This window comes from Falco punctatus, assembly GCF_963210335.1.
Source record: "Falco punctatus genome assembly, chromosome: 8".
Taxonomy (NCBI): domain Eukaryota; kingdom Metazoa; phylum Chordata; class Aves; order Falconiformes; family Falconidae; genus Falco; species Falco punctatus.
The window spans coordinates 8,194,816-8,215,564 of NC_137588.1; the positions used below are offsets into that span (position 1 = coordinate 8,194,816).

At 42.3% G+C, this 20,749-nt stretch overlaps 1 protein-coding gene across 1 annotated transcript in view; it reads right to left on the reverse strand.

The window, feature by feature from the left end:
• Window positions 1–20,749, reverse strand: part of DRC11 (dynein regulatory complex subunit 11) — a 114,151-nt gene that overhangs the window by 40,538 nt on the left and 52,864 nt on the right. Inside the window, exons 7-11 of the mRNA XM_080399848.1 lie at window positions 19,712–19,796; window positions 12,052–12,177; window positions 6,713–6,788; window positions 390–496; window positions 85–180 (exon numbers count right to left, since the gene is read on the reverse strand). Coding sequence (XP_080255974.1) covers window positions 85–180; window positions 390–496; window positions 6,713–6,788; window positions 12,052–12,177; window positions 19,712–19,796 — 490 coding nt within the window. The remainder of the gene's footprint in view (window positions 1–84; window positions 181–389; window positions 497–6,712; window positions 6,789–12,051; window positions 12,178–19,711; window positions 19,797–20,749) is intronic.

Here is a 20,749-nt window from a genome sequence, read left to right on the forward strand (position 1 = left end):
TTTGCTATTGGCACCTGTGAGGCTAGGGTTTGCACTGAATAGAATGGAGATTTACCCTGAATTGTCCCAGCTTGCTGTTCTTACCTTTTCCCTTTTTCTTCCTTTGTTCTGTTTCTCACTCTTCTCTCCATCCACAGCCAGTCTGAGCTTCTCCAGTTTCTGTTGCATCAATTGATCAACCTATCCAGACACACACAGTTGAATCTAAGTTTTCTGTTCTGCCACTACACCTCAGACAAATGTTCAGCTAAACAAGCGTTAAAGCAAAGAACAGACAGTGGGGACTCTAGAAGGAGGTAAGGTCTATGCTAGGTCCGGTTCTTAGAGCTGTAGAGAAATATACACAGGCAATGCACGTTATTAGTGTCCTCTTACTATTGTAAGCACACCTGCACTCTGATCTCTTCCTCCACTACTTCCCGTTTCTCTTCTTTGATCAGCTCCGGGTCATGATCCTGGAGAAAATCCCGTCCCTCTTCTCTGTTCTGCCAAAAGGCTGTTATCCAAAAGAAAGAAAAAAAAAAAAATAAAAGGGGGGGGGAAGTTACAGAAGCTATTGGTTTCTCCAACTGCTTCTGGAGGCAAAAAATAGGCACTTGTAGGCAGCTTTTATTAAATTATTAGCTGTATGAAAGTAGCTGGCTCTAGGGACCCTTACCAAGTTCAGAGCCCTGTTGTGCTAGGATCTGTAAATCTCCAGGTTAACTTTTCTTGCCTTGGCCTGTAAATTGGTATCAGACTTTAGGAGGATAATGTGATATGGAGGTTGTCATTTGGAGGTTGTAAAGCTGGATGCTCATCTTCAAGAGCAGGTAGTACAGTACAGTATCAGCCGAACCACATCGTGCCTGGCATTGGCATTCTTTCTCTCTGTTTAATAGCATACAGTGCTTAAATCTTTACCACGAAAAAGTCACAAGGATGACTCCTGGCCCGAGGAGCGTGCTCTTTGTGCACATCTTGTGGCTGGCATAATGCAGGCTCGGGGACCAAAGGAAGGTGTTTAATTTAAACCAGGAAGTTCCCTTCTTCTCTCCTGCTCAGTTACCTAATGCTAAGCTAAAGCAGCTGCAACTTGGAGAGTTGGTCTTTGTAGTAATTCACATGAGGCTGAAATATGGACCAGGAGCGCTGGAAAAGGCATAAAAGCTTGCACCGAGCATGTGGAGATGGCAGTGAGAGCGGACGGTGAGACTGACGGAGCAGTAACTTGCCTCCAACCTCCAAGTGACGTACAGCCACGCAGAGTTTTAACGTTGTCTGGGGAGTTTGAAGCTGGATGCAGTAATTGAGAGGCAGCAAAGTCTTTTTCAGAAAGAGATGAGGCACCTGATACAGCACCTGTGTTTCTTAGTGTTGCGCAAAGGATAAGTGATAAGGAGACCTAACTCCAGGAACAAGGCAAGCTTGTGCAAACTGGTGATCAAAAAAAACCCCAACCCCACCCCGTTCCTGATAAAGTAGCTAATGATCCTGAGGTGCAGTTCTTTATTTTTGTTGGGACCGACTGCAATTTGCTCTTTAGAAGGAAATCTAAATGAAGTCTGGCAAGCCAGGTGTATATTTGAATTCTATGTTATTAGCAAAATGTACCTTTTTAAATAGAAGCACCTCTGTTCTTTCTATGTTTCTTAAGCTAATTTGAAGGAAGACAATTAGTATCTTGCATTTCCTTGCATTTCAAGCCCTGATAGAATCTTTATAAATGACAGCTAACCTCTAGCAGTAGGTGCTAATTCAATCTCCACATGATTTAAACGTGACAGCTTTCCGCTTTAAGACACGGGCTCCTTTATGAATCTGTTTTGTGCAGGATCCTCTGTCCTGTACCCACTGCCATTTCTAAGGCACTATAAATTCAGGAAGGTTTTCACAGTACCCATAGGAGATCATTCAAGTTTTAGTCCAGTTAATATAAAGCTAGCTGCTACTTCCATGCCCTACGAATTTTCAGAGTCCAATTACATGCGGAGTATTTGTGGCTTTGCACATAGGGAATAGTTTTTGCAGGTGAGTAGTCTTAATTTCATAAGGGAAAATGACAGAGATGGAGAAGGACAGTGGATTTTTTGGTAATGAGGAAAGAAACTCAAAGGTATAGACATTAATTTTTTTAAATTACTGGTGGCTCATCAGGTGGCATGACAGATGTCACGTAATATTTCAGGAGGGAAAGCTGATTTGCCCTAGTTAAAAGGTACCTTCTCTAGGGTTACCAGCCTGGAATTTCAGCCTTGGGGAAAGGGGATATTACGTGGGAGTTCTGTGAGTTTTTAAATGCTTTCCTGACTAGGTCAACAGGTTGCAAATGCTGTGTTTTCACAGGAGTACTAGGGTTTAGATATTTGTTTTTTCACAGAGGGATCCATAGATTTTTTTATTCTGTTTTTTTTTTTTTTTTTTTTTACCCATAATTGTTTATTGTCACTGTGTAAATTGATTAGTGATTAATATCTACTGCAGGCAAACCAGTGATAGTCCCCACAGATTAGGCAGCTGCCTCTGATGTTACCTGGCAAGAAGTTGTTTTCAGAGTGCTATGTTAGCCACTAGGTTAGAGGTCCCTAAGTTTAGAAAAGAGATCAATAACTCATATAGGTGTTAGATGCTATGTTGTTCTTTTATAGATCAACAAAATGTTTCAAAGTTATTTTTAAAGTAAGGTCAGGAGGCTAAGGATGTTATGTTTTCACTGGCTGGTCAAAAGAGCTTGGTATTTTGTTACAGACAGGGTCATTCAGCTATGGGAGCTATTTTTGTGCATGTGTGTATGCAGTGCAATTTATACCACCTCTTTTAAAATAGTGCATGCTTTTCTTTGGATTGTTTTATATGCATACCTCTCTAGCTCAGGACTCAAAAGCACCGTCTCAGCAGCATTAGTTTTCATTCTGCAGACTAGTAGGTAACCCCGATACCCCCGAATTTCTGAGAACACCTTGTGACTAATAATTGAAACGTATTTGTCTGAAGCGTGAAGGTTTTCTTAAAATGCGTACTTTGAACCTCCTGGTAAAAGGATTGAATTTTTGATGCCTGGTTAAAAATATGTAATAGCACCACACCTTAAAGTCTTGGCTGTGGAGTATTTGGGTTGAACTCAAATATCCTCTACAACAAGAAGCAAGTCATAAATATCAGCTGGCTGTCTGTATAAGGGGGGGAAGAGCATGCTGCTGACTCGCAGCACAGTGGACTGCAAATACAAAACCCAGGAAGACAGGGGTAATGATTCAGACCGCTTACATTTGCTCCACATCAACTCTTGCTATTCCAGTGTAAAAGCAGATGTCACACAAATGGGCTGTTTCCACCAACAGTATATAAAACAACTGTTTTAGATGGAGCTTGACCAATGTAGTTTTGCAACTAGCAAAACTGCCAAGTAAAGTTCCAGAAGACTAAAAGTCTTCATGGACTCCAGTGAAGTTTAGGTAGTAGTTCTAGGCTGGGGAAGGGGGTGGTAAAGTCTGTAACTGAAATGCTTAGATCTTTATGAAAACTGATCTACGTCTTTTAAAACATTTAAGCAACCTAAGAACAAAGTGCCCAGCTTAAGGGGATGGGAAGCCTTTCATAACTGTAAGTGTGGAGGTGTGTGCATGTGATAAAACAGAAATGTTTGTTACTTGGCCAGCTATCATTTAGGTAAACTTTAGACATGCTCATAAGGGTCTTTAAATGATTGCACTGTAGGCATCTGATGTAAACCTTTCTTAACCAAGCTCCTTTACTTCAATGATGTTTTCAAGATTTAGGCACTAATACATTTGAACTTGTGTGACCTGTGATAGTAACTGACCTATTTCTACATAGGTAGCAAAAAAGTTCCCAATGTAGAAAGACCACATTCAAATGTCTTTTTTTTTTTTTTTTTTTTTCTTTTTTTTTCTCTGAACAGTTCTGCTACTGAAATGAAACCAGGCTAAAATTAAAAATACAAGAAACTGCTTACACTGTCCTGGTCACAAGTTGTTCTAGATTTTATTCTGGAGGCCTTGGAAAAAGGAACGTTCTCCACAGCCAGATTAGAAGTAAAATTATTCTGAACAACCACCAGGCAGTATTGTGATAAAGAGTATCCTGCAATAAAAAGCACTAAGTGCTTGTGAATGAGGAATGTGCTGCAAGGAGGGATTAACAGCTGTTTACTAAAAGTAAGTATGGTGTTGAACAGGCTTGGTTCACTAGGAGGGGAAAAAACCCCACCAAAATACCTGAAGCTTACCTGAATAGCTATAAACTCTTATTGTACATAAGCCAGAACTGAAGCTATTTGAGGCTTGCAAGAGAGCTCTTTCCACCCTGAGGGTTTCTGGTTGTGCTCTGTGCAGAAAATGGTTCCTTTTCTGTGCCTTCAGAGCCAGAGGAATAGCTGTCAGCTCTGGCAGGATGGACTGGAGATGAGCATCAGTGTTTACCTGAGTCTTTATGTACCACAAAAAGATTCTGCCTGTGCCTGACCCACGTGAGCATGTCATGGCAGTGTACCTGCAAGTGCTGCCAGTACGTAATGGGAAGGCAAAGATACTCTGACTGGCTTTAGGTATCCAATTCAGGTGCCTGAACAGGCTCCATAGACAGTTATTAGGCTGCTGGGTTGTCCTTGGGAGGTCTGGTGAGATATACAGGATCACAACACCTCTAATTCAGCACTCATTTGCATGTTAAAAGTTAGTGTGAGTAACTCCAAAAAGTTATGTACTTGCAGAACTCAAAGCAGGGGTCTTGTTAAGAATGGTAGTGCTGGTATTCAGATACAGTTTGGGTGACAAACATGTCCTCCGTCCTCTCATAAACCCTCTGCCTTGTTATTACTTGACTAGTTGCAAAACTTGGGAGTCTCTATTCCTACTAAATTAACCTACTGACCTGTGTGGTGGTGTTGGAATAACACTGGTATCCACAGCCATGTTGGGAAGCACTGTTGAAACCTGTGTTGAGGTTACCGCCAAACCTGTTTTCTACAACCTGGAGAGCTGTTTGCACAAACACAAGGAGTTCATGAATTTACAGTTCAGCATTGTGTTGAAGCCTGTTAGACTGTAAGGGCTCAGCAGGGGATCCAAGCAGCGCCGTGGGAGCAGAGGGAAGGACCGCTGCGATACCACCTACTCATTAGCAGAGTGCTAGATGAGCATATTGCCGAGCCTATGTAGCAATGCAAAACCCTCTTGCCTCCTTTGTGCTACTTTGCAACAGGTAGGGCTTCTACACTGCTCCTTCATTGCTCTTGAGACTTGCTGGGTGGGAACAGTGGTCTTGTTATTGCTGGTTTCGAGCTGCCAGGTGCCGCTTTGTCCCGAGTGCATAGAAAAGCAGAAGTAATGTTCCTGGCCAGTTAATGAAAGGAGCATAGATGGATTTGATCCTTATCTAAAACCCCTGCTGACTTCCATGGGATTCTGATGCAGCATTCAAGAGCAGAATATGGGACAAAGAACTCCACTTTAGCCATAAAACTGTGTCATGATTTACAATGTATAAGAATATCCTAATTGTTGAAAGTCAGAGGTCAGGCAAAACTGTACTGATGTATATTTAGCAAGTAAGTTGTATCCTTCTTTCTCTCCAACCAACACAAACCAGGCAGAAAACTTGATGCCAGTAATTTGTCTTTGGGAGGGAACAATGGAGACTTTTCATACGAGGAATTTTAGCAAGCCACTAACTCTGCAGAGTGGGAAGCAGAAAAGGTATTTTTGATAACTCTGAGAATAGAATCTGTGTGAAATACAGCAAAAATAACCCTGAAACCTTTGATCAGGCACACTGTACAACCAAGGACTTCGATTTGGTTTGTCTGACCTCTGGAGTCCTATCGTGCTCTTCGCTTTTAGCTCATGGGACAGATGCTCCTTTCCATTGCAGCCAAGTGCATGGCTTCCAGGCCCAGCAAAAGTGACTGCGCTCTCACTGGTGTATCTAGGGCGCACACCGAGGATGAGTGTTAGAGAGACAAAGACATCAAACGTAGAGGGGAGAGAGAGAGAAGAGATCTGGAAAAGAACAAGACATCTTTTCATGAAAGTATTTTTTTCATTAGAGAACCCCCTAGTTTCGGATGCTTTCTCAAAGTGAAAACCCAGCCAGTCTCCTAGCTGTGAGTCTGCGTTACGTTTAAGTTGCACACGCTTTGCATGAAGCAAGTATGTTTATAGTCCAGCAGCATTTTTCACACCTTTGCTTGAAAAGATGATCCTCCTATTAAAAAATGTGATCAAAAATAAATTTGACTGGTTGTAGATTTGTGTAGGTGAACGAATCCATGGACTTTTTCCATGTGTAAGAGGAAGACAGCTGAAGAGTTAGAGGAGCACGAAAACGTTCATGCTGAAGCCTGACCTACAGTGTAGTGCTTTTGAATTATTTGCTATTCAGAAGTCACTTCTGTTGCCCTCAAAATCCACAAAAGCCCTTGCACATACATTAAACCACTCTGGTTTCTCGTTTGGTCACTTTCACTCATAGAGATGTACCTTTCTGTGTGGTTAGCTTAATGATTTTGAGAGACTCCTAGGAAGACTTGAGGTAGTGAAAGATTCCCTTCCTTAAATACCTTTTTAAAATTATTTTTTCCCCTTTAATGTCCTCATTTCTATAATGTTACATAGTTTGGGCAGCTGCCCAGCTTGACCTTATAGGAATGACATTCAGATTAAGCTGAATTAGAAGAACATTCCAGCTGTAGTTGTTATCTTTTTCTACTGACCTTTGTATTGACTGTTTCCTTCTTCCATTATTGAAAGGAAATTACTCGGAGCCATTTTCCAGCCTTCCTCCTCTTTCTAGATGGGGGTGGTGAAAAGAAAAATCAAAATATTAATATGTAGCAACTTCACAAGTATGAAAGTGTCACAATTTTAATTGGATTTTTAAAGGTTTGCTTTAATCTGAGGAATAACACAGTATTGTTTCACAGAATTATAGAATGCTTTGGGCTGGAAGGGGCCTTGAAGATGACCTAGTCCCACCCCCCCGCCACGGGCAGGGCCACCTTCCACCAGACCAGGTTCCTCACAGCCCCATCCAGCCTGGCCTTGAACACTGCCAGGGATGGGGCAGCCACAGCTGCTCTGGGCAGCCTGGGCCAGCGTCTTGCTGCTAGTAAAGCAAAATGATGGGTCACGGAGGCTTGATTTGCTCTTCAGGAAGGAAGGAGGGGGCCCTGGGGCCCCTCTTTTCTCCAGGGCTTTATCCCATGGTACGCTACCAAGCAGATCCCTGAAGAGGCCAAAGTCTGCTCTCCTCAAGTCCAGGGCAGTGAGCCTGCTGTGCCCCCTCCTCGCTGCCCTAGGGATCTTGAATGCCACCGTTTCGTGGTCACTGCAGGCAAGGCTGCCCTTGAGCCTCACATCCCCCACCAGCCCCTCCTTGTTGGGGAGAACAAGGTCCAGTGCAGCATCCCCTCCTCCCTGGCTCCTCTACCACTTGAAGGAAGTTGTTATCAATGCGTCTCGGAAACCTCCTGGGTTGCTCATGCCCTGCTGAGTTGTCCCTCCACCAGACAGCGGGGTGATTGCCGTCCCCTGTGGGGACCAGTTTCATCAACTAAATTTTTCCTGGCAAGCTATAAGTAAGTTTTATCCCCTTGAAAGAAGAGAAGGGGTGGGGGTGGGGGTGGGGTGTCAGTGCATCAGTTGACCTGCTAAGCTCACAAGAATTAAACTTAGGCTTGTCTGAACGTGTAATATAGGTAGGAGACTTGCAACATGTAAATGAAATTACCTTACTATTTTTTACTCTTATTTTAGTGTTTCTCCCTCACCCCACCCCAGGAATTCCCAACTTGTGGGTAATTCCAAGATGTTGAAACCTCATTTTAATCTGTAATCACAAAGAAAAATAGTTACCTTGGAGTATCTTGCAAAACAAAATATTTTGTTTCAACAAATCAAAACATTCTGACCTTTTCTTGTCTAAGGTAAACAATATTGACATGATCTTGAAATAGTTTAATTGCTTTGAACCAGCATTTCTAATGGAAAAACTTGCCAAAAAATTATCAAAGTTTCTTCATATTTTATCAGTCATAAGTCTTAATGCTAGTAAGGTGATAGTTATTAGCGGGGAAATTAGAGCACTCTCTTGGGAGGAGGTTAGTGTGGATTTATGCAAAAAAGCACAAGCTGGATCAGGCTTTGCTAAGCAATATGCAGTCTGTAAGCCACTGGTTATCAGCAACATAGAAAGTGCAGCTCCTGGAATAGCTAAAACTAATCAACTCCCCTAAATATGCCTCTGTAATTAGGCGCCATTGCATACCTGCTATCAGCGGGTACAGTTGCAGCCAGGTCATGTGAATTATTAAATATCTGTTTTTAATTGAAGTGTTATTACAGTAATTAAAGTTTGGGCCCAGAAGGACGTGCAAAATCTAAATACATTTATCACTTCTACCCTGAGCTTTATAGACACGTTTGAAAGGGATTCAGGAGTCTCTAGACTAAACGTCAAGGACTGTTTGGTAAAGTCTAAGCAAGAGTTGAGGAGCTGACATCCAGAGCTCCAATTCCCCGTTACTCTAATGTACTCTCAACCTTTGCAAGGTGTGGCATTTTAAGATTCATCCTTGGATTTTTTTCGGTAGGCAGAATCCATTCTTTTAACACTTTTTCCATGATATTTTATGGAAAATGATTAAAACTTGATGGTCTAAGAGGAAATACCGCTAACTATTTAAAAAACCTCCAACAATTTCCCCCCCTAAACCAGCCTAAAAATGGGTTATTCATTTTTAGCCTCTTAACAGCACAGGACAGGTTACTGTGGGGTTTTTTTTTATTGTTACAAATAAGGCAATAAATCATTTTAATTACTAGCTTCAATGATTTTATACACTGGTGTAAATAATATTGTTGTGTCAATTTCATTGATTTTAATCAAAAGCACTGTGTGTCTAAAGGACACTTGCGGAATGCTGTTGTGTATTCCCTCTTGCCTCTATTAACGGTGGAAGAGTTAATCTAATATAAAAAACTTCTTTTCCTTTGAAGTCAGTTCGTGTGTTTTTCTATGTTCGGTTGATTGATTCCATGCTTGTTCGGTGTGCTCATGCACCTCGAACCAGCAATATGTGCTTCACCCTAAGCAGAGATATGGAAATAACAGGCTGAATATATTTCTGAAGCTCTCCACAGCCTGGCCCACACCAGGTGATTCTCATTCAACAGCAGGGAAAATTTTGAATTGACTCCATTCTGCACTTTTGCTACGGAGATTTTGCTAATGAGTTTCACGAAGGACAAAACGTGTCTCGCTGTTAAACGTTCCTGGATGAAATCTAGGCAGGCGCAGCCTTGCTGGTGTTCGGTCAGACAGGCTGCAGCGTGTTACTGGGTGAGGCAGCCCGGACTGGTCTAATGTGTGTTCTGCTATTGAAAAGAGGGATCACACAGCCCTGTCTGCCCCATGCCCGATGGGAAATCAAATCAGCACCTTACTGAGAAAATGAAGTTACTTTGATATCAAATACACTTTTTTTTTAAAGATTGCTATCAGGCTTTTCAGAAATACTTAAATTTCCTTCTGGGATCAAACTGTTGTTTTCTTTAAGAGCTGAAGTTATGAGCGGGGCTTTTTTTTCTGCCTGCATTGCTATGACTTATAGTCTATACTTATTTTAATAAGAGTCCTGCTGTTAGAACTTTTCCAAATACTTCTCAACTGGTCTTAGATACTATTTTTTCCCCTGTCAGCATTATAACCTTGGAGAGAATGTTCCCTTTGTTCTTTCTCAATGAACCATAGAGAGCCTTCTATAATGGCTCAGAATTTTACTTGACAGGAGTTGTGATGGCTGAAGAGACGAGAACGATGTGAAGTTATAAAGCCCCAGAGCTCTATATTGTTGTTTCACCCTATTTCAAAACAACCCTGTAGAGGCTGTGAGGGGGTTGAGATTCATTTTTGGTGGTGTTGGTTCTTATCTAGTGAAATGTGCAAAACTAACAAGGAATCAAATCTACCCTGTGAGAGTCGGGTTTTTAAGCAGCTGAGTATGTTGCCATCCGGTTTCAGAAGCTTGGGTTGGGTTTGGTGTTTTCAGCCTGAACGTGACTGTCTCGCTCAGACTGAAGTGTCTGGAGCAGCCCTTTTCATTGCCTGTGTGAGACCAGAGGCATCACAGGAGCTTGTTCTGGGCCAGCTGAGTTGGGAAGGAGCGAGGACAAGGGCAAAGCTGCAGTAAGCCATTAGAGGACACCCTCGTGAATGCTTCCAAAAGGAACTGGGCTGTCTGAGATGCTACAGGGTTCTACAGCTGTGAATGACAATGGTCTTTAAAGTCTCTAATTTCAAAAGCTTTTCTAAGCTATTGCCTTCATACATGTGCTTTTATCTGCTCTTTCCCATTGAGTTCTGCAGTGCACGTGTGATTTAAGGGGTTACACCGCGAAGTGGTCCCGCAGAGCTGAACTCAGCACTAGTACAAATCATCAGAAGTCTTACGGACAATAAACAACTTGGTATCTGTATTATTTGGCTTAGGTCTGCAGGCATTGCCCTCCTTTCTCCTCTGCTGCTCCCCTGGGCTGGCTCTGCTCTGCCACCAAGATACAGCGAAGTGGGTACCAGTAATCACCTTCCACTGCTTGGAGTATGGTGCCTTCGCTGGTGACACTAGCACTAGTGTCTGAATGTCACAAATGACTGTCTGAAGACATATGTGACCAGACCTTTAAAAACAGGCTGTCTGCACAGGAGCAGCCACTACCCTTCCTAGTTAGCCATGCAAGACCAGGCTTAAAGAGTTATGAAAACATGTTTATGTATGCTGCTCCTTCAGCCTGCTGTGCGTTTTCACTTAGAAAAGGAAGAAAACCCAACCCCAAAATGCAAATGTTGTTTTGTATGACCCAAATAGTGTTTTCAACTGGCAAAGTTGATCTATCTACGTTACGCTTCGGTATCTACCTCCCAATTAGACAGGCTGATGCTTCCTAAGTTCAGTTAGTTTAGGTTCCTGGCTAGTTGTTATCGGAGCTTTGGCCAGACTAATGGATGTTGTCCAAGAAAAGCATCTTTGTGTTGTGGTTGTTCTAGGGTTAGGACTTAAAATTAATTTGTGTAAAACTTGCACTGAAGAGTAAGCTCTGCCCCAGAAAACTCAACCTTCTCCTCCACATACTTGGTGAGAGATTAATGACCCTTATTAAAAATCTATATATATTGTTTCAACTTTGTTTATAGTATAGAGTAAATGAGAAACCAGAGTTCCTGCTTCAGCAAAAGCCTACAATTTTTGTGTCATAGCTTGCCTTTGAAGATGCCCTTTGGTCACTGCACTGTTTCACAGGTGTCTATCTCAGTGAGGTTGCTCCTGAAATAATTCAGCGTGCTTTCTGTGAAACCAGCCCTTAGTATGTGAAAGATTTCAGGGAGTAATCATACACTGATGGTGTCCGCTGTGACTTGAAGCAAAAAAAACCAGTTCATGCCCTAAGAATGTGGACTGAGAATGCATAGCTGCTATTTACAGGCTTACAAAATACTCGCTTGCAGTACGGATGGTGCAGCTGGCCTACACAGAACTGTGCTTATAAATCAGTTTGAAATCCACACAAACTGAGGTGGGTATCTGGGGGAGACTAAGATTCTGGTTTCCCAGCTGTGCAAGGGAGCAGGAGTAATTAATTTCTTTGTATGCCACACTGAAAGTGGAAGTGTTTGCTTGGTTAGCTGGGCACCGTTTTGTTATCTGCGCGCGCAAAAAAGCAACAGCGCTTTGAAAAGCGTGCGCACGCTGTCCTGGCAATGATGTCAAAACCCTAAAGTGTATTTTTCCCCTCATCTACGTCTCCGGCAGCCTGCACCCATATCAGCTCTTCCCACTGAGCTGAGTCATGGCTGTGCAAATGGCTGTTCCTAAAACACGAGAGGTAAAATTCAGTTCCCTGGAATCATCAAGCTAATTGAAAGGTTAAGAGCTTTCTGGCTTCTGAACCCAAGCCTGAAGCCTCGGTGACCAGTCTGATGGAAATGAATAGCCTCTGCCCACATATGGCTGAATAATGTGGACTTTGGCTACCTTTTTACTGCAGGATGCCTTACCTTCTTTCCAGTTTTCAGTGGCTTTTCCCCCTTGGTTTTGTCTTTCCTTTCTGCTTTTTCTTTTTTCCCCTTTTGGTCTTGTTTCTGCAAAGCCATCTCCTTTTTGGCAGCCAGTTCCGCAGCAACCTGAAAGAGACAGAAGGGAATGTGAAGAGCTGGTCAAACATTTTCATGTGCAAGGTGTGTTAGAGGTGCTGTAGGAACCAGTGTGTGTTTTTTCTTCCTCACTTTCAGCTTTCCAGTATTGGGGAAACACGATATCCAATACGTTGCTTGGTAGCCCCCTATGAATTCCAGAGTGGCTGACCCTTCCGTTACCGAGAAGCCCTTTTAATTTATGCTGAGGGCACTCCTACCTGCAAACTTTAGAATAGGTGCTGACTATCCCAATATATCACTGGGAAAGAGGCAGTTTCAATGTCCCAGATTGCAAGGGTTTTTATGAAGTAAGACCAATTCCTGAAACCACCCAGAAGCACAATATTCTAATGACATACAACTTAAAGTTCCCTCTGGACTTGGACTCAGATTATGAATTTGTCCTAGTGTTTCTAAGGCAGATTGATTTTATAGAGATGGATTTTGAGAGGCTGCCCTGAGGCATGTCTAATTTCAATATGTGGCTAAAGACTGAAATTGTTCTAGTGAGCAAGAGAGATTGGATAGAGATATTGTGACAGACCCTGACAGATACACATGGATAGCCCAGCACCTTTATCCCTGCAAGCTAGTAGTCAGCCGGTAACTGGGTACAGCTGTATCCATTTCCATAACTATAGTTCCTGGCCATTTATACTTTATTATCTGGAAAAAGGCAGAGGGTAAAATTTGCTTTTTCTACTGTTCTTTTGTTCCCAGGCACCTTTCATTGTCCCTGAGAGGAATTCTAAGATCATCTACTGATGAGCGTAAATCAGAAAATCTGTGACCATTGGAGTTTATTAATGGGCCATTAATATTGGCAGTACCCTGAAAGAGTAGAAGTTAAAACATTTCCAATTGTAAGATGTTTCCTGTAACGGTAAAAATATTTGTTTTCTAAAGAATGTCTTTTAATGTATTGAAGATTGGACAGCGGGAAGGGACAATGACAAGGGCTGTGCTTTGCAGCCAGTGAAATTTCATTAGTGGATTTCCCCAAGCATTTCAGTATCTTACATTTAATTAAATATGGTAATTTAAACCCCGAGCACCATTCAGTCATATCTTGTGGTGATAAGCAGTGAAGCATTTCATTCCCTAGGATAGATTAACAGATTGACTAGAGTTCAAAATAGGTTTTTAGTGTCCCAGCAGGCCTGCTGTATCCAAAACCAACAGAGCTACTCCAAGTGTATCCTTTATTGTAGTACCCTGCCAGAAATCCAGCCTTGTCACCTCCACCCTCTGCTCTGACTGCCTACCAAAGGGTAACCGTCACAGTTTCCAGCATCTCAGGGGTGGGTTTATCCAGCACGGTACCTGTAAGCACACATGCAATTGACAGAAGGTTTTAATTTTAAGCAGCGTTTTTGAGTTCTACTGGTGATGTTTGAAGTATATCCAGACCCTGATTGGAACGGTTTGCTTTCGTGTTTTTGTACAGATGAATGATACTGAAAGGGGCTATATAGGGCTTCTGTTTTCATGAACCTGCTATAACGGGACTAAATTGTTGAACTGTCTTTACCCTTCTGTCTTGCCTTCATCCGTTTGGTAAGGTGGCAAGAAAAAAGGTCTGTCTCTACTATTTTCGGAAACGCAGTACGAGCTATGGTGCAAAGTCTTGAACTAACTTCCCTCATATAGGGAACAGAAAAACGGTGCTTGCAGTTAGTGCTGCATGAAATGTGCAGGAACGCAAGGAGCCACCTCCAGCAGCACGTCCAATGACTGCGGGCAGAGGCTGTGTGCATCCAAATAGCGCTGGTACAGTCTCTGTCCTACATGCCTTGGTACTGTTTATGTAGTCTGAGATGCCAAATAATTCTGGTGAAATGCTACAAAGCCATGCAGCTGGCAATGCCGTCGTCATGTGGAGTCTGACTTTTCTGAAGTGCCTCTCTGCTTCCCAAAAGAAAATGACAGAGCAAATATTTTTTTTCCTTTTCCGTGGCCGATACACCTTTACCTCTACGCTCCTTCGGTGCAGCTCCTCCATCTCTGCTTTCACCTCTGCTCTGAACAGCTCCATAATTGCAGAGAAGTGGGAGCTGGGGTGAAATGGCTGTGTACCTAACCTCGAATGGCTTGTACTCTTTTATACAGAGCTATTTTCCCTCCAGCTACAGGAGGATGCCTGAAGAATCTGACAAAAGAGTAGGAAAGAAAGGGAAGGGCAAGCAAATGTTAGTTTGAGATACTAAGCATTCACCCACATTACAATAGAGGGATTTTTGCCCTGAAGAAAACTTCATGGTGGAAATAAAAGCAGACATCTTCCTAAATTATTTCAGACTGCCCTTTTCTTTGCTAGGTTGCCTCTTTTTGAAATGATGCTGAAAGCACTTAGAAAACTCTTAATATTGAGGAAGAAATGTGCTTCACTAAGAGCAGATGAATTTTAGTTGCATTTTTCTTTCCAGCCTTGTTGTAGGACTCCTGTTGTGCTAGTGATGACTTTTTCTCCAGTAATATTTTCTTCTGAGGCTGAAAAGATATTTTCCTTTAAACTGATATCCCATAGAAGTCAAACTGGCTTTTCTATTTATAAATCCATTCAAGTGTTTCCAAACTCTTGCAGTGCAAATCCCCCTTTTTTTTGGGGAAAGGGAAGGGCTCTAAAACAGAGTGCAGCCTACGAATGGGAATGCCTGATGTTGGTTTATATGAGCCAGGTATATGAAAATCTTCACCTGCCAGTAGGACTCGCGTTCTGCTGTCCTCAGCCACAGAAGGCTTAGTATTGGCTTGGGTAAGCTGACATTTGAGGTAAATGTTCTTCCTCAAGAATAAGCCCTTCCCTCATCCCTTGAAAGAAGACCTTACTTGAACTTCTTCCCTTTTAGTGCTGTGGACGTAAATGAAAAGCAGGGGTAGAGTGAGTTTGGGAATTATGGATCTCCAGCTGCGGCAGGTGAGAGCCACCTCGCACCCTGGTTCTAAAACCACTTTGAACAGGGTTTATACACACACAGTCTAGCATTCCCGGAAAGAAAATTTGCTCTCTTTGAGTATTAACTGTGCAGGAAGAAGCTATTCTGAAATCTAAGAAAATAAACGCTTTTTCTTCAAGAAAATGGGGCTGTGTGAGGTGGGAAGAGATACCATCCCCACAGTAGCGTGCCGGACATCAGGCTGCCTGTTTGCATCATTTGTACATAACACAGAGCGGGCTGCAAATGTGCTTCCCTGTATCCTGCCCCCTTAGCTTGAGGATGTTTAATTGCAACTTTTTCTACAGGCTGATTATTCCTGTAAGGTGGCATTATTTTTCTGACAGTTGGGGGAGATGCAATTTTCATCATGATAGGCCTGGGACTATCTTGTTCCCTCTTCCAGGCAAATCCATTTTTATATGCAGCTTTTAATAATGTAGCATTCTCCTGGCAAGGCATTTCTGAGCCTTGTTTACTTTTGGGTGTGCACCTGCAAGCAAGGCTTAAGCTGTTAAAAACAACCCCAGTGATTTGTTTCTAGCAGGAATGAATTCAAAACGTTGGGAGGGATTTCATAGCTTTATGGGATCTTGCAAAATGTTACGGTTGGCTTCAAGAGACTGTCATGCATTTCAGTCCATGACTGATACGCGCTCTAGGGTTGGTTTTTTTTTCTATCTGGCAGATGTTGCCCAAATGCAGTTTAACTCACCAGTTAAACTCCCTGTCTCTTCCATTCATTTTCTGGCAAACACTTCAAAACGTTTGTCTCCATTTAATGTGCTTACGAAAAATCTGTTAGCTTTGCTTGGTGTAGGTTGGTTGGTTTGTTTGTTGTGGGTTTTATTTTTGTTTTTTTTTTTGGTTTTTTTTTTTAAGGTAAGGTGCATGGTAGAGGTGAAAAGGGGTTGTTGATACTGCCTGGCTTTAAGCAGTCTGATCTATAGACTACTGACTTCAGCCAACAGAGATCATGATCATGGGTAGCGGAGAGCTGCTGGACTAGGATCCTACTTGCTGAATGGCTTTGTTGCAGTGAATTGTTGTCTGGAGGTGAATGCGTCTGCCTGTTGCGCACCTTAACAGAGACTGAGTACCATTTCTGTCCTCCTGCATGGTCAACTTGAAATAATCAGAATATTTTAAGCCTGTGAGGTGCCCAGCTCCAGCTGACGGCACCGTGTGTTTAGCACTTGCAAAACCTCAGCCACCTCTGAAAGGAGCATCCAGGATAGTGTGGAACAGAGGGAATAAAGGCGGGCGTAACGGCAGGTATCTGCTTCTGGTACTGAAAAGTATGCTTGGTGTATTTGCTGTCAGGATAAAAGCATGCTTGCAAAATGCTGAGTACAAAAAAGTATAACTTCACAGAGTCTCTTGAGTCCTTCTCTGATGCTTTAAAGCTACTTGTGATACGTGAATTTGGTAAAAACGAGTAAGATGATGTATTTGGGGTGGGTGTGTGACTATTGCAGTACTTGACTGCATAACACCATTTCACTGTCCCCACCTGGGAAATAGTCAGGGTTACTAATTAAATATTAACCAACTACTGGGGATCTCTTGCACTGCCATTACCAATCAAACTGATTACTGGGATTCGCAGGGATCTTTAACCATTGGTAATAATGTGTACTAATGAACAGCATAGCACTCCACAGTGTGCCAAGCAAGGATCAGGAGTACATGTTTGTGCAGCAGCTAATACACACTTTTTCTCACCCCTTCTCCAGATGCTGCTGAATCAGATGCTGCAATTACAGTAATGTGGAAATGAGTTTGTCCTCCATGCAGCAATTTAATGTACAACCAGAATCTAAGGAAGCATCTTTTTTTTTCTCCCCCCCCCCCCCCCAGTAATTTAATATTGGAGATGAGGGGGAGTTGGGGAATGTGCCTGCTATATGGCAACACTTTTGGCTTATTTTCATGGTGATAAGACTTAATGAACTACAAGAAGAGATCATAATTTTGTTGGCAGCAGGATAAGGGCAAAGCTAAAAATTGTCACATCTGATGATTATCTTAGGAGCAAAACGTAAAAACCCATTAGGGGTAGACATCTGGAACAGATGCAGGGAGACTACACTGATGTCTCAGAACCTTACATTTCTCTTGAAGAGTATGTGAAGTAGAGAAAAACTTCATTTTAGTCCAGAGACAGTACATATTTTTCTGACTAAAGAACCAAGTGCTTTGCATTGGGATCTCTTTGGCATACCTGTTTGAAAGGTATTTGTAAAATGTCATGGAAGCAGTTTGTGCAGAGGGCCAGCTACATTACAAAGTCAAGTAAGGTCAGAGTTGTCAAAGGATAAAGAAATATAGAATGTATAATAATGCAGCAATGGTTCGTGAAGTGATTAATTTGTATTTTATTTTCCCCAAAGTGTCTTTACCCAAGTCTTATAAAATGCTCGCTTTTTAAATACAGTTCGGTCTTGATTTTTCATGGAGTTTAACTTGGGAGTAACCAACCCATTCACAGAAGCTAATATATACAAAAGGTGAAATCTCGTCTCCCCTGAAGTCAAGGACAAAACGCCAATTAACTTCAATGGGGCCAGGATTTCATTTACTATGTTGCCCAGTAGACCAGTGTGGAACAAAACCAGTTGCCTTAGGGATTTTTAATATGCAGCTGACTCAGTTGAACAAAAACCGTTTTACTTGTCTGACATTCAGGTAAAATCACAATTGTACTGAACTTCCTTTTGCCAACTGCATTCTGGATATCTGTGAAGGTTATGTGATGCATGTTCTGTTCTTGGTTGTGCTGGCTAAAAAAGGGAGATAAAACGGGCCCCAAAATCTTTGAAAATCAGGTAATTGCCAGTGAAAATTTGTTGGGAAAGTAGATGCAGGGTTTTTTCTTCCAGATATTTAAAAAAAAAAATGCAGGAAAAACAGGCAGTAAAACAATCTCTCTAGACTTCTGGTTTCCGTTATATATTTTTTTGGGGCAAAGAGAAAGCAGATGCCCAGGAAAGACAGCAAAACAGCTGAAGGTGGGAATTCAAAACTGGGAGTAGGATAGGAAGAATGTATTTCTGCAGAATTTACTGCCATATCCAGTCTTGCTTAGTGTGATTTCTTGTAACGTCTTCTCTCTGAGCTGTGTTTATCCTTGTTGGTAGCAGGTCTAATTAGCATAATGTTCCCCAAAGCCTCCTCCAGCAGTAAGCCCTGTTTGCTGGGTGCCTCCCCTGCTGCTCGGAGCAGCCAACAAAGCCTTCCTGACTCTAGCATGTGTTTCTACTTTAGCAGCTGAAAACTTAACCGGCAGGTCTCCTTCACTCTCTCTGGGGCTGAACAACAGAGTGGCTTAGATACAGAGGCCAGCAGGGGTGACCTTAGCATACTTTGAACTTGGCTAAAACCAGGAGCACGCCCTGAGCTCAGTTTTAGTGAGGCACAGAGAGCTGTTTTCTAGCAGTTTTCTTGCCCGTTTTGGTAAGCCAAGTAACTAATGGTTAAAGTACTGGGCTTTTATGCTGGGCTAGTCTGTATTTACATTCTCTCAAACCACACAGAGACTGCTAGTATGTCTTTTCCCTGTGATTGCAGGAAAGACTGAATCCAAAATACTGTTTTATCATACCTGTGTTAGTCCATCGCTTGCAGGCAGCTGATGAACACAGCCTGTCTCAGCAGGGGAGCTTTAAGGACCACAGTGGTCAGGTTTTGACCATTTAGTTTTCCTAGCCCGCTAGTAGCCATCACGCCTGGTTCACGCAGGGGCCAAATCCTGCTCCTGTGTGCAGGGCTTCCTGTTTATCATCTGCCTGCACAGGCTCCTCATCCTGCTCCAGCCACGGTGGTGGGTGGAAATGGCTCGGCGTGCCAACCCCTGCCCTCATTGCCTCAGCTAGTCTTAATTCTCTGTGTGACACCCAGATGATCAGAGGAAGAGATTATCGGCCACTTCTATTAACCAAAGCGGTCAGAAGAGGGATTTTATCAGGAAAAACAACTGAGTTTATTACAAGGATATGCAAGATAAACTAAGACGCTTCCTTCACTTGAATGTTCAACCCTGCTTTAATGATCCTTGGCGCTAAACCAAGGCTCAAGCCTGCCTGCATAAAAAGCTCTTCTCTGCTTAAACTGAACTACTTCTTACTAGACTGTGCTGATACTGAATGCAAACACTGGAACCAGTTTCAGCCTCTGGGGTAGCTGTGGAGGTCTATTTTAAATCAAGGCTCTTTAAGCTGTTTCATATGTATTTCTACTAGCACCGGTCTATGTGGATTTTGCCACAGGAAAGCAACTCTTAGTAGCTGAGCCCTTTCCTCTTAGCTCCCTCAGACACTTATCTGTCCGTAACTTGCATAAACTGAGCACCTTCTCCCATGACTAAGTGGCCGCACATCCTGAAATGGAACAGATTTTGGCATGTGACTTCTGTGGTTTACCCTGGAAGAAAACAATTCTTGCAGCAAAAAGCTTTTTAACTACAGGGTTTCTGGAGTGCTAGAGGCCATTGTTACCGAACATTGCTACTTGAATGAACAGACACGTTTTGTGGCAATTCCTTCCCCAATCCTGTTAGCCTTTTTCATTAAAAACAGTGATGGTACCTGCTCTGGAGTTTTTTGAGAAAGAATAGCCATTGAACCTCCTGCTTCTTCGGTAGGATAGTCAGGAAACTTGCCTATGATATGCCTGTGTGAGAAACAGAAGTTGAAAAGGAATTAAAATCTGTAATTTTTCATCTTGCTGACAAAGGTGTTAGGTGGTGGGGAAGCACGCCCTCCCTCGTCTCTACTCAAAACCATCTGAATTGCTTCTTGTGATAGTGGCTTTCTGTCCGGTACATTCATTAAAAGTTACCAACTCATGTCTCTTGTATCATGACCCATCAAACACTGAAGGTTCTTAGGGAATCTTGTAGGACCATACATCACTTCATATCTACAAATTCCCAATTGTATTTCCATGTGAGGATCTCCACCCTCAAAAATTTCCAGTGTACTTGCACAATGAGGTGGTGATGGAAGCTAGTGAGGGGCCAATAAGTGACTTTGTGGTAAGGCTGCATGGATGCCATGCCTAACAGAGAGCGCTTCCAGACCTTTCAGAAAGAGACTAAAAGATGGAAATAATAATTACAGTTCAAAAGTCATTTCTATTGATAAGACTCTTTAACTGCTTTCACTTTTGTAGCTTTTTGGATTGTATCAGGAAGATTTTCTGTTTGTTAATATCAGGAAGATTTTCTGTTCCAAAGAAAATTCTGACACTTCAGAAAGATCCTTGTGTTACTTTCAAACAGAATGGTAACGTTTCCTCTAAATGAGATTTCCCTTGAGAAGAAAAGAGCTCAGAAAGGTCAATGTGATTCATAAAAATTGCTTTCATTTTTTTCAAAAACAACTGGTACCATAAGGGACCTTCCTAGTCCACTGTTAAGCAGATTCAGTTTTAACCTGAGATCCTTGGAACAGAGCATCTGTTTTGTTACTATAGTACCACGTGTAGGGTTTGGATCCCTAGCTCTAGTACTAACGTAATACCAATTACAAAAGAATAAACACACATTCATCTGTGATTGTAAGCTCTGATTTGCATGTTCAACAATTACTAGTTCTATATGCAAACAGATGCAAAACTTTAGT